The sequence below is a fragment of the Panthera pardus genome, unplaced genomic scaffold, assembly GCF_024362965.1.
Source record: "Panthera pardus isolate Hobbes unplaced genomic scaffold, ASM2436296v1 HiC_scaffold_25, whole genome shotgun sequence".
Lineage (NCBI taxonomy): Eukaryota > Metazoa > Chordata > Mammalia > Carnivora > Felidae > Panthera > Panthera pardus.
The window spans coordinates 62,109,880-62,125,656 of record NW_026526821.1 but is presented as its reverse complement, the minus strand read 5'-3'; the positions used below and the strand labels follow the sequence as shown (position 1 = coordinate 62,125,656).

At 42.4% G+C, this 15,777-nt stretch overlaps 2 protein-coding genes across 23 annotated transcripts in view; one reads left to right on the top strand and one right to left on the bottom strand.

Moving 5' to 3' along the window:
* The window catches only part of KANSL3 (KAT8 regulatory NSL complex subunit 3), a 42,923-nt gene extending 34,355 nt beyond the window's left edge, over window positions 1–8,568 (bottom strand). For 2 of the 11 annotated variants that reach the window (XM_019462825.2, XM_019462896.2), the window contains exons 1-3: window positions 8,504–8,562; window positions 7,153–7,417; window positions 4,350–4,520 (exon numbers count right to left, since the gene is read on the bottom strand). In XM_019462825.2, the coding sequence (XP_019318370.2) occupies window positions 4,350–4,520; window positions 7,153–7,367 (386 nt within the window). In that variant the 5' untranslated portion in view covers window positions 7,368–7,417; window positions 8,504–8,562. Of the gene's footprint in view, window positions 1–611; window positions 674–4,349; window positions 4,590–4,656; window positions 4,729–6,648; window positions 6,708–7,152; window positions 7,418–8,503 lie in introns of those variants that run through there. The other 9 variants (XM_053890637.1, XM_019462712.2, XM_019462971.2 and 6 more) reach the window with 9 other exon arrangements.
* Window positions 8,569–8,579: 11 nt separating this feature from the next.
* Window positions 8,580–15,777, top strand: part of FER1L5 (fer-1 like family member 5) — a 60,169-nt gene continuing 52,971 nt past the window's right edge. For 4 of the 12 annotated variants that reach the window (XM_053890626.1, XM_053890631.1, XM_053890628.1 and 1 more), the window contains exon 1: window positions 8,599–8,780. The gene's annotated coding sequence lies outside the window, so the exon portion shown is untranslated. Of the gene's footprint in view, window positions 9,112–15,777 lie in introns of all 12 variants that reach the window. The other 8 variants (XM_053890627.1, XM_019461939.2, XM_053890632.1 and 5 more) reach the window with 6 other exon arrangements.

Here is a 15,777-nt window from a genome sequence, read left to right as displayed (position 1 = left end):
AAACATTCTTAGCTCATGGGCCATAGAAAAACAGGCAATAGGTCAAATTTGGTACAAGGGCCACAGTATGCCAACCCCTGATCTAGACAATTAAATCAGGCAGAGAGGGATATTTAAACTGTTTCACAAAATATCAGGCATTACTAGAGAAAGAGTTAGTTGGGGGTGGGAGGTGGCCCTAATTATCTATACAGAGAAAGCTATCTAAAGGTAGTTTCTACCAAAATAATTCAAAAGGGGGAAAAGGGGCACTAACAATAAAAATTAATTTTCTGACTCTACTGATAGATCAATAAGCTCTGAGGAAAAACAGATTTCTAGAGTGCTGTCCTATAGCCCATGAGTTCTTGATGTGGGAAATGGTAATTTTACATGATTTTATACAGGAAGAAAAGAAGCAGCAATTTAACAATCAAGTCAAGGGAAAGAATGGAAACAAGATGATTATAATCAGAGCAGAGGGAACTAACTGCAAGCTCTACACAGGCTACACATCCAGAATTCAGGGGGTGAGGGTGGGGAGGTACAAGGTCATAAAATGGTGACCTCTGAAATTGAAGCCAGTAAGTATCATCAAATAATGAAATTAGCTATGTGCAAAAGTGACCTACCTGAAGAGATGGTTTGTAAGCCTGTTGCTAATGAGAAGACGCCTCCAAAATCTCATCAGACACTAAAAAACAAATAATCTGAGATAAACTGAGCGCTAATTAATCATTTCAATCTGTGGCAATGTCATAACAGAAGGATGGAGATCCACATGGAGAAAGACAAGCCAAAGATAAGACTCGGTCAATGTTTCTCTGCAGGACTGGGCAGGTGAAGATGTACCCTGGCCTACTTTGTGGGCCCATCTTGCTTTGAGGAAAGATGGGTGCTAGCTGCCTTGTTGAAGGAGGGTGCTTCCAGAGCAAAATGTCCACTCACCACCCATTTCTGGAACAGAACAGCTTCCCAGACTCCAACTGAGAATCGATGCTCTGGCCAGGCCACCCCCGTATCTCATCTGCCTTGCAAGTTATTTCTCTTCTTATAAATTAAGAAACTGATATTCACATGCATTAAGTCTCTAATGACTTTGGTTAAGTTTGAAGAGTCCCCCAAAACTTCTTGATCACGACCATGGTGAATAGATAAAAAAAACTTCATGCATTTTTCCCATGCAGTTTCAGAAATTGCAAACTGAGGACAAGGCAGCCAGTAACACCACAAAAGGATGGTGTGAGGCCACCCTGTTCAGCCACCACTAACTGGTGTCTCTTTGACAGATGTGCCCTTAAAGAAAGGGTACACAGCCAAAAACACTGAACTCTGGAGTCAGATGGCTTGCTTTGAATAAATCTCTGCTCCACCACTTCCTAAACTAAGGTTTCTTAAACTCCCTGAGCTCAGTTTCTTCATCTTATAAAAGAGAGATGGAGAAGGGATATATCTCAGAGCATTATTGTGAGGATTAAAAGAAGTAATGCATATGAAGCGCTTGGCACAATGCCTGGCACCTAGGAAGCACTCAGCAAATGGTAGTTCTTTTTTGTTACTACCATTGTCACTATTTTTTTTATTACTATTAACTGTAACAATGGTGATAAGCCGTTTTGCTGAATTCACTGACTCTGGTTAATATTCCAGTCATTGATCTTCAATTACAGCAGAAGTGTCCCTGTTTAGGTAAAGCTCTGGAGAGCATTTCTCCTTCTTAGGGCACAACATTAATTCCAATCCAAGACCCCAAACAACTTTTTCACAAGCTCTTCACCCAGGTGCAGAACGGCTCCTCTTACAATAGCTACTACTTTGCTTACACAAGTATACCTGTTCAATCTCATTCCCTGTTTCTGACCAGATTCGTAAATCATGCCAATTGCCTCAAACCTTTGTACCCTTCTTCCTATTTAACTACCTCTTCCTCTTTACTATAAAACAAGAGATCTCCATCATTATGGCAAGTTTACTACCTATCAACTATTGATGTAAAGATTTTAACATTCCCTTACACATAGTAGATAAATAGAGATAGAGCCATCAGGGAAATGCAAATTAAAAACACAATGAGATGTCACTTCACATCCACTAGAATAATAATAAAAACAAAAAAGGCAGACAGTACTAGTACTGGCCAACATGTGAAAAAACTGGAACTCTCACACACTGCTGGTGGGAATGTAATATGGTGTAGCCCCTTTAGAAAATGGTCTGAGGAGGGGCGCCTGGGTGGCTCAGTCGGTTGAGCGTCCGACTTCAGCTCAGGTCATGATCTTGCAGTCTGTGAGTTTGAGCCCCGCGTCAGGCTCTGTGCTGACAGCTCAGAGCCTGGAGCCTGCTTCGGATTCTGTGTCTCCCTCTCTCTGTCCCTCCCCCGCTCGCATTCTGTGTGTGTGTGTGTGTGTGTGTGTGTGTGTGTGTGTGTCTCAAAAATAAACATTTTTAAAAATTTTTTAAAAAGAGGAGCCAAGATGGCAGAACAGCACGGAAGTTTTTTTTGTGTCTCGTGTCCATGAAATAGCCAGATCAACACTAAACCATCCTGCACACCTAGAAAACTGATTTGAGGATTAAAAAAAATTTTTTAAAAGAAAATGATCTGAAATTCCTCAAAAGTTAAAAAGAGTTACCATATATGACCCAGCAATTCCACTCCTAGGTATATATGCAAGAGAACTGAAAACATATGTCCACAAAAAAATAAGTACATGAATGTTCATAGCAACATTATTCAAAATAGTCAAAAAATGTTAGCAACCCAAATATCCATCAGTGACGAATGGATAAACAAAATGTGGTATATCCACACAATGGAATTTCAGCAATAAAAGGGAATGAAGTATTAACTGGTGCTACAACACGAATGAATCTTGAAAATATTATGCTAAGTGACAGACACAAAAGGCCACATACTGTATGGTTCCATTTATATGAAACATCCAGAGTAGGCAAATTTAGAGAGACAGAAAGTAGACTGGAGGTTGTCAGGGCTTGAAGGGGTTGGGAAGAAATGGAAGTGACTGTTAATGGGTATAGTTTCTTTTGTGGATGACAAAAATGTTCACCAAATTGTGGTGGTGCATAAAGTAAAAACCACTGTTTGTACACATTAAATAGGTAATTTGTATGGTACATAAATTTTATCTTCATAACGCTATCATGCAGTAAGTAAAAAATAAACAAATGTTATTTGTTTAGCATTTGTTCAGGAGGGGCGCCTGAGTGGCTCAGTCAGTTAAGCATCCAACTTCAGCTCAGGTCATGATCTTACAGTTCGTGGGTTCAAACCCATTGGGCTCTGCACTGACAGTGTGGAACCTGTTTGGGATTCTCTCTTTCCCTCTCTCTCTGACCCTCCGTGACTTGCACCTTCTCTAATAAATAAATAAATAAACTTAAAAAAAAAAAGTATGCTAGGGGCACCTGGGTGGCTCAGTCCACTAAGCATCCAATTTTAGCTCAGGTCATGATCTCACAGCTTGTGACTTCGAGCCTTGTGTCAGGCTCTGTGCTGATAGCTCAGAGCCTGGAGCCTGCTTCAGATTCTGTGTCTCCCTCTCTCTCTGACCCTCCCACATTCACACTCTGTCTCTTTCTCAAAAATAAATAATAAAACATTAAAAAAATGTAAAACAAAGTATGCTAAAGAAACAATGACAAATGAACTGGAGAAGAGTGGAGTCCCCTGGGTCAGTGGGAAGCATGGGAATAAAATCAGCTAACAAACTCATGAAAATGGGCTGAAGTGTTCCCTCAAAACCAGATTGCAAAACTATTTTTAAAAGCCATGCAAATCAAACATCTGTTAGCTTTTCAAGCGACTCCATTTTCATTACTCTAGTTATAGACCATGTAAGTACAGTATCTTACAAATGTACTCTTATTTAATGGTTTGTTTGTAGTCCCATATCATATAAAACCTGTACTATGTAAAATACAGAACTAGTCATACCTATCATATTTGATTCATTTACTTATTCAATAAACATTTATTATATGCCTACTATGTGCCAGGCAGTGTCCTAGGTGTCAGGGATGCAAAGATGGGTAAGACGCAAGCCCTCCTCAAGCACCTCACTGCATCCTGAGCTGAGAGTTATAACACAGAGAGTTAAGAAAACATTCTGATTTGCCCTCTTCAGATCCTCTGTTCCCCTCTTTATGCCCGTCCCCCACTTGTGTGTGCTCTCGCGCACATGTGCTCTCTCTCTAAAATAAACAACAAAAAAGAAAACATTCTGACTTGTGTGGCTGCAAATGAAATAAGCTCCTAACAGATGTGTTTCAATGAAGATGATGATACAAAATATTTACAAGGTGATGACTATTAACCCTGTAGTGACCAGTCCTCCCGAGCAGCGGCCTACCTGTTGACATGCTCCTCCCAGTCCTCTGGTGGAGGAGGAGCATCTGCATCGGTCCTGGCGAAGATGACATGCCGTTCACACTCGTTCATCACACTGCGTGCCTTCTGATTGTCGTAGAGCGGCACAGGGGTTGATGTGACTGTCTCCACATCTATTGGGACGTCTGATTCACTGTAAACAGGTGAGGAAATAGGACCAGGCCACACGTACTTCACACAACACAGGTGTTTTAACGATCATCTGGTTGCCAAAAAATGACTCTTTAATATAATCAGTTTTAAAGTATGTATAAGCATATTATACCCACAAGAAAATTATGATCCAAAGTCATCTTTCCCACACTTGTCTAGAGCTCTGCCCTCTGACATGCTGTTATGTGCTGGGGGAATACAAAGTCATTTTTAAGTGAGTCCATACAAAAAATAACAAACACCTGTAGTTTTTAAAAGACAACTATATTCTACAAGCAAACCTGACCACCTAGATGTGCTCTCCAATACAGTAGCTATAAGCCACATTCAACTGTTTACATAAAAATTAAACAGAATTAAAAATTCAGTGCCTCATTTGCACTAGCCACATTTCAAGTGTTCAACAGACAGATGTGGCTAGCTGCTACTATGTTAGATAGCACAGATACAGAGCATTTTTTCATTGCTGAGAGTTCTGTTGGACAGTGCTAGTCTAGAGTTTTAAATTATTCTTACATACTTTCCCTTTCGTTAGCCAGTCAACCCGTAGTTAATTATAGGCTGTAAAAGTCTATGATTGTCTAAGATCGCCTGGAATGTAGACACCTTAGTTATTTAACTCATTGTGTAAGAAGCCTAGAACAGAAACAAATAGAAATGGACATGTGATGGGTCTTTCATATTTTAAAATGTTAATGAAATCCTAGTGCCATAAGGGCTCTTCGCTGTACCAACTTAGTCACCCAAAATACTATACCAATAAAAATTGTCTATTGGCTGTCTACCAAACATCACTTCAACTTTCTGACCCCAATGATCTTAATGACACCCATTCCCAATAGCTGGAATAACTATATCATTATGAAACGAAGTGAAATAATGTGCAGCTAGATTGGGTGGTGGGTGAAAGAGCTGATTATCTTCTCTGGACCAGACACTGGGCAAGGCACTTAGACTTGTATGTCTAAAAAGGAACTCTGGATTTCACAATTCCAAAACTATCCTCTAAGCCCCGAGTCCCCAACTCATAGCACCACCCAGCTACTTAAGCCAAAAATCTGAGTCATCCTAATTTCACCTTTCCCTTCAGTCCTGGCCCATCTTTCCAACTCACCACAGCAGGTCCTGTTGGCTCTACCTATGAAATATATCTCAAGGCCATCCTTTTTCTCCATCTGTACTATTCCTGCCCCTATCCAACCTGTCACAATCTCTGGCCCCCACTACTACAATAGTCTCCTAGCAAGCCTTCTCTATTTCCACTTCTGAACTGTATCTATTCAATAAAAATTCAAAGCGATCTTTTGAAAATATAAATCCAATCTCTAGCTTAAAATCCTTCAGTGACTTCTTATCACTCATCAAATTCTTACACGAGGTAGTCTGTGCCTACTTCTCCCCTAGCTCCCACGAACACCCTCACTATAACCATATTCTAGGCACAAGGACTTAAAAAGAGTCCCTAAAACATGCTAAATTCCCACTTTCAGGACCTGTATGTGGAGATGGCTTATAAGAGGAAATAATTTTCTAAGCACTGAAATGAGCAAGTCCAAAGAATGTCACTTAAAGAAAATATCCTGAGATCTGAACATAGAAGTTTCAACGTTAACAAGCTTTAAAAGAGCTCTTCAGTTATGCCCTAGGCCAGAGGCAAGATTATGCTGGATTATCCCTAAAAGTCACAAATCCCCCGCCCTGTACAACTAAAAGAGCTAACAAAATGCTGCCTTCACTGGGAAATGAAATAAAACCACTATTCTACACTGTTTAAAACACACACATCATGGTACCTCTAGCTCATTAAGGCTCAATGAGAGATATAAAGAAGCAAAATCCAAGCTCTCTATTCACCAACAAACCTAAAACCTGTAGTAAAGATTAGACATTGAATCAGAGTAAAACAAAGAAAAAAAGTCTCTTCCCCACAAAAGTTGATAAAATTATTAAGGCCATGATTTGATCATCAAAATAGAATATATCAACCAATTTGGAAATAGAATTCGAATACCATACCTTAAAGCTCAAAAGAACTGCTAAACAGGTTTATTTAGGACAACTGTAACTGTATGAATATTACACAGTAAGTTTATGAAAAAAGTCCTTACCCTATAATGTCGTCCAGTTGAAAACATAATCAGACCTAGCACCCATGGGTGGTGACAAGCTAAGAGAGAAAGCAAGGTCTTGGAATATGCTCCTAAACTTTGCTGGGTGAAGCCAGCAAAAGGAAATCACATCACCATAAAAAGGTTATTGCTGCCAGTGTTGGAACAAGCCAGAACACCAGACTAAAGGGAATGAGTCTAATCCTGAGTGGTAATAACTCTTCAGTCTTTTTCTTCACTCTTTCCATATAAGTCCTATTATAGATACCTATATCATATACCATATTATGTAGATGTTGTTTGCTTTCCTGATTTGTTAGATGTCTTGAATGCAAAGGTCTACATATAGGCCTGATATCCCCACACTGCTTAACAGAGATGCCTGAAGTAAGTATCCAAGGCCCCCGATACAAGCTCCCACGATAAAATTCTCTCTAATCTCCACCATCTGATTACTGCCCAATTAGGGCAACAGCAGCCCTTAGGAGAGAAGCCCAAACTCACATGTTACTTTCGTGTTGCCTCCGGGGAGTCACAAAGAGCATGCGGGTGGGGCGAGCACTACTGGCATCTGGGTGGGCACTCCATGGCTTGGCATAGCTATGATCCAGAAAAACCAGGTCCAGCTCCCGCTCATGCACTGAAAGCTGGAAGAGCAGCGAGGTGCCCATGCGCCGCGCTGAAGTCTGGAAGTCCCTCTCCCCACCCCGGTGGGCCATGTCAGTAGAGGGCCAGCAAGTCAGAGAATGGGTATCTGCATACTAGTCACCTGCAGTGAGAAGTTTCAGTTTAAGTCAATTCAAAGACTCTATAAACGTCTTCCAACCTAGAATATCTAATACGCTTCTTTTGTGACCTATCGTTCATAAATAGAGTGTCCATTACACCGCAGACCTTTGCCCACCATAGGAAGGGCTCCTGAGATCCCACACCACCAATCAAAAAGGCTTTTGGCACCATTAGGACCCTCCATACTCAATCTCTACAAGATCCGTTTACTGTAAAGCTGACTAAATCCACTGCTCACAAAGGCCTCACATGGACACATACTAAACTTGCTTGGCCAGCACCATAAATCCCATACAGGGTTTTGGCAAACAACAGAAATCACAAACAATTCTTCCAAAGCTAAGGGTGTCGCTCGCTCGGCTGCTCCACACGATTTTCTAAATCTTCTCGGAGCGTCTCCACCGCCAGGGCGTGAGCACCCTCGCGTCTCCACGGCCAGGGCGTGAGCACCCTCCTAACAGCAGGGCAACGTGGGCCTCAAGGAAGCCCTTCAACTTTCTTTGTACGTTAAAAGTTTTGCAACTGTTTCGTAATTCTCTGGAGTCTCTAAAATCTCCAAAGGAGAACTCCTGCCCAAAGGCTGCAACAAAACGCTGTCCCAGGAAGGCCCCTCTCCCCCGCCCCAGGGTGGGCAGTCCCCGGCAAACCGCCCGGTACTCCACGTACTCCGCCGAGGTCTCGCCACCGAACCTTAAAACGCCCCATCTAGTAGGCAGGGCTTATAATTCGCACTTTACAGACGAAGGCGCCGGCTCGGGAGGGGGGAATGAAGTGACTTGGCCAAGGTCACCGAGAGTTCGCGACGAGGAGGAGCCGCCTCGCACCCGCCTCCCGCCCGCGTCACGGGCCCCGGCCCGGCTGGGCGCCCGCGTCAAGGCGGCCCAAGTCCTCCCCCGGCCCAACGCGCCCGTCCGACCACAGCGGCCCCGCCCCGGGCTCTGGCCTCCGGTCGCCGCATGCCCAGGGAGTCCTGAAGCCTTCGCCGAAGTCCCCGCCCGCCCCGCCCCGAGACCCCCTCCCCCCACCCCCGGACCGGCCATCCCGCCGGCGCCGGCCCTTCCCTCACCCGCAATCGCCGGGCCGCGCGCTCGGCCCGGGCCGGATCCCTGCGCGCGTGCGCGTTACCGCCTCCACGCCCGGCTCTCCGCAAAGCGCGGAAGAGGATTCTCGCCTGAGAAGGGCGGTGAGCGAGAAAACCCGGAGAGGGAAACGCTGCGACCAAAAGGCGGGAAGAGAAAAGGCAGGAGGCCCGCGAGTCTTGCAGGCAGAGTCAGTACTGAGTCCCGAGGCGACGACACCACGGCCCTGCGGCTGAGGAGTTTAAGGTGGCAGTGCCATAAAAGGTAGAGACCAGACTTGAGGGGTTGGAATCTCAGCGCCAACACTTAACTCTTTGGCTTTATGACCCCAGCAAGAGCTCAGCGTCCCTCCACCCTCCCGCACCACCTCTAAATGTGCAAATACTTCACTAGGCGGCTGAGAGAATGAAATGGGGAATGCCTGGTACCTGGCAGGAACACAAGTAGATCTCACGATGGTAATTACCATGAGGGACCCCCAGAGTGTTCTACAAAAAGAAAGATTTCTGACGAAAGGATTGAGGTGGTGTCATGAAGGGGAAGTCACGGAAGGCTGGATTCTGAAGGACCAGGCCATTGCAGAGGGATTGGAAAGGTTAGTAAGGGCAGACTCGGGATAGCAAATGGGCCAAGTACAGCCCAACACCATTTTCTTTGGTCTACCCATTGCTTTCTTTAAAATTTATTTAATTGCAAACATTTGAAACTAGGGAGGTTTCATGTAAAAATCCAGATTTCTGGGTTCTCTTGGAAAGTTGGAGGCTGTGGTAGCACTGGACTCACTTTCCAGTGTGGCAGGCATGGAGTGTGCATATGCCCTCACTCTGGTCCACTTCACTAGGCCTCCTTGGCCACCCGCTCCCCTGCTCTCCACCATGGCATGGTTACCCAACCCTATACCACACACACACACACACACACACACACACCCCACCCCCAGTCTAGATTTAACTGCAGGTTAAATGGAATGGAAAACACAATCAAGAGTCAAGTCCAGTCATCTTAGGGTCTTTAGTGGATTGGTTCAACTCATTTTCGTTGCCTATCAGAGCAGGAGTGAGACAGCTGAAGTAAACCTGATGGAAATAGGTGCAGAGAGCAGCCCAAATAAAGAAACACAATGCAGCAGAGGGCCTTTACAATGAATGCAACACAGAGCCCAGAGTGCCCAGGGGAAAGATGGAAGGTCAGGGAGTGGGGAAGCAGTTGAGACAAAGGAGGCAAACTGTGGTCATTTCACAATTCCAGACTGTTTCCAACAGGATAGTGAGTATTCTCTATAGCAGAGATGTCAAAACCTTAGTGCTTACTTTGCAGGGGTTTTGTTTTGTTTTGTTTTGTTTCCAGTGCCTTGGCAGACATGTTTAATCAAATACAGCCCACTGTGAACCCACATGCAACTTCAAAATCATTTCTCCACACAGGACTCCAGAATGTCACTACCAATTGATTAGGGTTGGCCATCTCCTCCCTAAAATGCCTTTCCTTCCTCTGATATCCTGTAGGATACACTTGGCCTTCATTCATTCATTCATTCATTCACTCACAAATATTTATTAAATTCCTACTATGTGATAGGTACTGTGCTAGGTGCTGAGGATACAGCACTGATGAGGCATGCTTCTTTTTAATCTACATAAAAAAATTGTTAAATTTATAACTGTGAAAATAAGGGCTAGCATTTAAAGAATACCAAACAAGTTCCAGGTGACTTAAATGACTTTTTTCTTTTAACCCTCTCAATGGCTTTATATGCTAGGTTCTATTATAGTTGTATCCAAGGAGGTAAAGTATTTTGCCTGATGTTACACAGCTAGTAAGTATCAAAGGCAGAACTGGAACCCAGACAGTCTGGCTCCAGAACCTAGGCATTTAATCCCTCACAGCTCCACTCCCCACCATGCCTACTGTGATTAGATAAACAGCAAGGTGATGAGCATATAGAACAGTGAGCCAGCCTTGGCTTGGGTGATGGGAAAGTTGTCCTTGTGAAGGTAACAATGAAGCTGAAACCAAGAGAATGAGATAATGTGGTATGTGTTGGGAGAGAAGATCTCCAGGAGAAAGAAGAACAGGGGGGAAAAGGCTCTGAGGCAGAAAGAAACTTGATAACATTAAAGGGGAAAAAAAAAAAAAAAAGGTGAGAACAGTACAACTAGGAAACAGGTGAAAAGAGACAAAGTTGGAGAGAGACATAAGCCAGAACCTGCAGGGCCCTAGTTGTCCCAGTAAGAATTTTGGTACTGACCACAGACTGCCTTGTGTTAACTTTCCTGTATTTGGTAAATAAAGAGTAGATCCTCAAAGTCACGGGCATTAACCTTCTTTATATCCTTCAGCAGAGAACATAGCCCAGGACATAGGGTGTGGTTTCTGTGTTGACTCATTAGTCTATGTATTGGTTGACAGATAGCATGACATCAAGGCAAGAGACATGGTTCGAGTTGAAAAATAAATCTTTACTACTTCATATCCACTAGGATGGCTAAAAAGTCAACAGTGACAACAAAAACATGGTAAGGAGTACCTGGCTGACTCAGTCGGTAGATTGTGAGAGTCCTGATCTTAAGGTTGTGAATTCAAGCCCCGTGTTGGACAGAGAGATTACTTTTTTTATTATTATTACAATTTTTTTTAACATTTATTCATTTTTGAGAGAGAGAGACAAAGCATAAACTGAGGAGGGGCAGAGCGAGAGGGAGACATAAAATCTGAAGCAGGCTCCAGGCTCTGCACTGTCAGCACAGAGCCCACGTGGGGCTCGAACCCAAGAACCATGAGATCATGACCTGAGCCGAAGTTGGATGCTTAACCGACTAAGCCACCCAGGTGCCCCAAGACTCCTTTTTTAAAAAATGATAAAAAGTGTTGGCAAGTATGTGGAGAAATTTAAATCCTCATACATTACTGGCTGGATTGCAAAATAATGCAGCCACTTTGGAAAACAGTCTGACAGTTCCTCAGAAAGTTAAACATAACAGTAATTCCATTCTTACAGGTATACTCAAGAGAATTGAAAACATATGTACACATAAAAACATGAATACAAGTGTTCAGAGCAGCATTATTTATAATAGCTAAAAAGTGTTAACAACCTAAATGTCATAAACTGGTGAATGGATATATAAAATGTGGTATATCTATACAGTGGATTTATTAAGCCATAAAAAGGAGTGAAGTACTGATCCATGTACAACATGGATGAACCCTGAAAACATTACACTCAGTTAAAGAAGCCAGTCAAAATAGGCCACATATTGTACAATTCCATTTATGTGAAACGTCCAGAACAGGCAAATCCATAGACAAAAAAAGTGGATACATGTTTCCAGAGGTTAGGGGAAGGGGAAAATGGGGAGTGACTGCTAATGGATATAAGATTTCTCTTTAGGGTGATGGAATATTCTGGAATTAGTGGTGATAGTCCCACAACATTGTGAATATATTAAAAACCTGAACGTTACAGTTTAAAAGCCTGGATTTGTGGTATGTGAATTATATATCAGTAAATCTGCTATAAAAAAACTTTTTTTTTTTTTTAATATTTATTTTGAGAGAGAGAGAAAGAGTGCATGTGCATGAGCAGGGGAGGGACAGAGAGAGGGGGAGAGAGAGAATCCCAAGCAGGCTTTGCACTGTCAGCACTAAGCCTGACATGGGGCTCAATCCTGTGAACCATGAGATCATGAACTGAGCCAAAATCAAGAGTCGTATGCTTAACTGACTGAGTCACCCAGGAGCCCCCAAAACTTTATTATTTTAAACCACTGAGATTTTGGAGTTGTTTGTTATCTCACTATAACATAACCCATCCTGACTGACACATTCAGCCAGGCTATCAATCTAGTGCATGGGCAGAGTAAAGACATGTACAGACCAGCAGACACTCAAAAAATTCAAAAAGCTATGGAAAAGTGTGTCCCACTAGGATGAGAGAGTAACTTAAGAATGAAGAAGACATGGGATCTGGGAAACAGGATCCAACACAGGAAGCAGACACAGGGAATTCTAAAGATGATGGTGAGGGTAAGTGCTGGGATGGTAGCTGTGCTACAGGGCTGGGGAGCAACCAGTGTATGCTGGACAGAAGGCCAGGAGGGATATCCCCAGGAAAAACAGTAAAACTGGTAAAAAAAAAAAAAAAAAAAAAAAAAAAACCTGATGGATTTGAATCTGGGGGAAATTGTATTAAAAGGAGTATCACAGGGGCGCCTGGGTGGCGCAGTCGGTTAAGCGTCCGACTTCAGCCAGGTCACGATCTCGCGGTCCGTGAGTTCGAGCCCCGCGTCGGGCTCTGGGCTGATGGCTCAGAGCCTGGAGCCTGTTTCCGATTCTGTGTCTCCCTCTCTCTCTGCCCCTCCCCCGTTCATGCTCTGTCTCTCTCTGTCCCAAAAATAAATTAAAAAAAATAATAATAAATAAAAAATAAATAAAATAAAAAAAAAAAATAAAAGGAGTATCACAGGGGCACCTGGCTGGCTCAGTCAGAAGAGCATGCAACTCTTGATCTCAGGGCCATAAGTTCGAGCCCCACATAGGGTGTAGAGATTACTTGGTGGGGGGGGGGGGGGGTGGAAGGAGTATCACAGAGCTACTGAAGGATGTTGGAAGACTTGGTCAGACTTTCAAGATGAGCAAGCAAATGAAAAAACAAAGCAACTCCTAACTTACAGTAAAATACAAAGTTATATAAGAAAGGATATGGAATGAGAGTGCAGTTGACCCTTGAACAATGCCGGGATTAGGGATACCAACTACCCTGCCTTGCACAGTCGAAAATCGATGTATAACTTTTGACTCCCCCCATACTTAACTACTAATAGCTTACTGTTGACCGGAAGCCTTACCAATGATGTAAATGGTCAATTAACACATATTTTATATGTTATATGTGTTATGTACTATATTCTAATAATAAAGTAAGCCAGAAAGAAGAGAATGTTACTAAGAATATTATAAGGAAGAGAAAATACATCTACAGTACTGTACTGTATTTATTGAAACAAATCCACTCACTAGTGGACCCACACAGGGATGCCTGGGTGGCCTGGGCAACTGACTCTTGACTTCTGCTCAGGTCATGATTCCAAAGTTGTGGGATCAAGCCCCAGGTCGGGCTCTGGGCTAAGCGTGGAGCCTGCTTGGGATTTTCCCTGTCTCTTTCTCTCTCTCTCCCTTCCTCTGTTTCCTCCCCCACTCATACTGTCTCTCTCTCTCTAAAATTAAAAAACAAAAAAACAAGGGGACCCATACAGTTCAAATGTGTTGTTCAAAGGTCAAGTGTATATTACTTGATACGCAGTGAAAAAATATACATCATCATAGTAAAGAAAATAGTGAATATAGATTTAGTCCCCAGATGAGGTATCATTATATTGGGAGAACGGAATGCAGAAAAGGCAGAGTGAGAGAAACCTAAACTCCTGTGCATGATAAACAGCAGTAGAAATGTCTGAAAGTGATGAATCAGGAAGTTTTGGGAGAGAGACGCTGGGAGGCCAGAAGAAATGACAGATGGGGTAAGAGTTGACTTAATAGACAACGTGTCAAATTGAAAAATTCAAGAGTTGCTATTTAGAAACATAGAGGTTAATATTAGTAGAAATGACCAAAAAGAGCACTTCTTGCTCCATCTCTCCCACCCTTTATTCTCTCTCCCTGGTACTTATCTTGGGCCAGATTTCTGCTATTTTTCTATTTATTCTCCCATTAGTGCCATGTAGGGATTTTTATCTTCTCTCTGCCCTGTTCCTTCCTCAGCACATCAGTCTTACCGTTTTTTTCATTCTTTGCTAATTTGGGAGATGATAAATGATTTCTTGCATTTCTTTGGTTGTTCTTGATGGGCTCAAAATTTTTTACATCTTTTCTTGGTGGGGGGCAGGTGCTTTGGAATCCAACTTGGCAAAGTGATAAATGGTATCTCATTTAGTTTCTTTGATGAACAGAAACTGATTTTTGCTACATCTTTTTTTTTTTTTTTTTTTTTTTGGTCCATTTGGGCAATCATATGTTATAAACTTTCCCCCATCTTCCTTGGGAATATTCGTCTTTTTCTTATTGAATTATAAAAACTCAGGGGCGCCTGGGTGGCTCAGTCGGTTAAGCGTCCGACTTCGGCTCAGGTCATGATCTCACGGTTCGTGGGTTCGAGCCCCGCGTCGGGCTCTGTGCTGACAGCTCAGAGCCTGGAGCCTGTTTCAGATTCTGTGTCTCCTTCTCTCTGTGACCCTCCCCCGTTCATGCTCTGTCTCTCTCTGTCTCAAAAATAAATAAACATTAAAAAAAAAAAAAATTAAAAAAAAAAAACTCACATTAGGAGCACCTGGCTGACTCAGTCAGGTGGAGCATACAACTCTTGATCTTGGGGTTGTGAGTTCAAGCCCCACATTGGGTGTAGAGATTACTTAAAAAAAAGTCTTAAAAAAAAACATACATTTTAAAAAAGCTCATGCTAAAAAGGCTACTAACATTTCAAACAATACCTATGTTGCACATAGGTATGTATGTACCTACTTTGATATTTGTCGTTTAAGGTATGTTTTTCTGCATAGGAATTTAAATTTTATGGGGTCAAACCTATCAGCCTTTTCCTTTTCAGGGTTTGCCTTTCATGTCAATGATGTTTGGTTTGGAAAATCATGAACAACGCAAAAAGCTTTGTGTTGTGCTCAGATTTCAAGAAAAACTGTCAGGAAGAACTTTTTCTTTTTAAATCTGCTGCAGTGGAAAGCAGTTGTAGCACCAAGATCCCACATATAGCTTTTTCCCCACATGTAGCTTTTTGAAAGCCATGCATCTTTTAGGAGGCATAGTGAGGTTACTGTTAAATTGTTTCATTGGCTTATATATGTTTTTAAAATATCCATTAATCTTTGCACTTTTGGATAAGATGCAATTTATACAATGTTCAGACCTTAAGCAGAAGAAATCTTAGTGTGGAAGAGATGAGAGCAAATGATCCAGCTCCATCGTCATGACAAGAGGCCTCAAGAGTAGTCAAGATGCCATAGCAAAACTGTACTGACATTGAGATTTTTCTTTCACTTTACATAAGAAAGTGACATAAGAGGTCATTAATGAAAAAGCTGATTTTTTCCCTTTTTTAAAGACAGACCCATTTCTGGACTTAGGTTTCCTTTAGAAAAAAGGAGGCCTACATATCTGCTTACACATTAGGAAGGGATTCTCCTGAATCTTTATTGAAACAGTCTTTGATTTCCCTATTCCTTTTCTCACATCACCTCGCTTCTCTTATTTT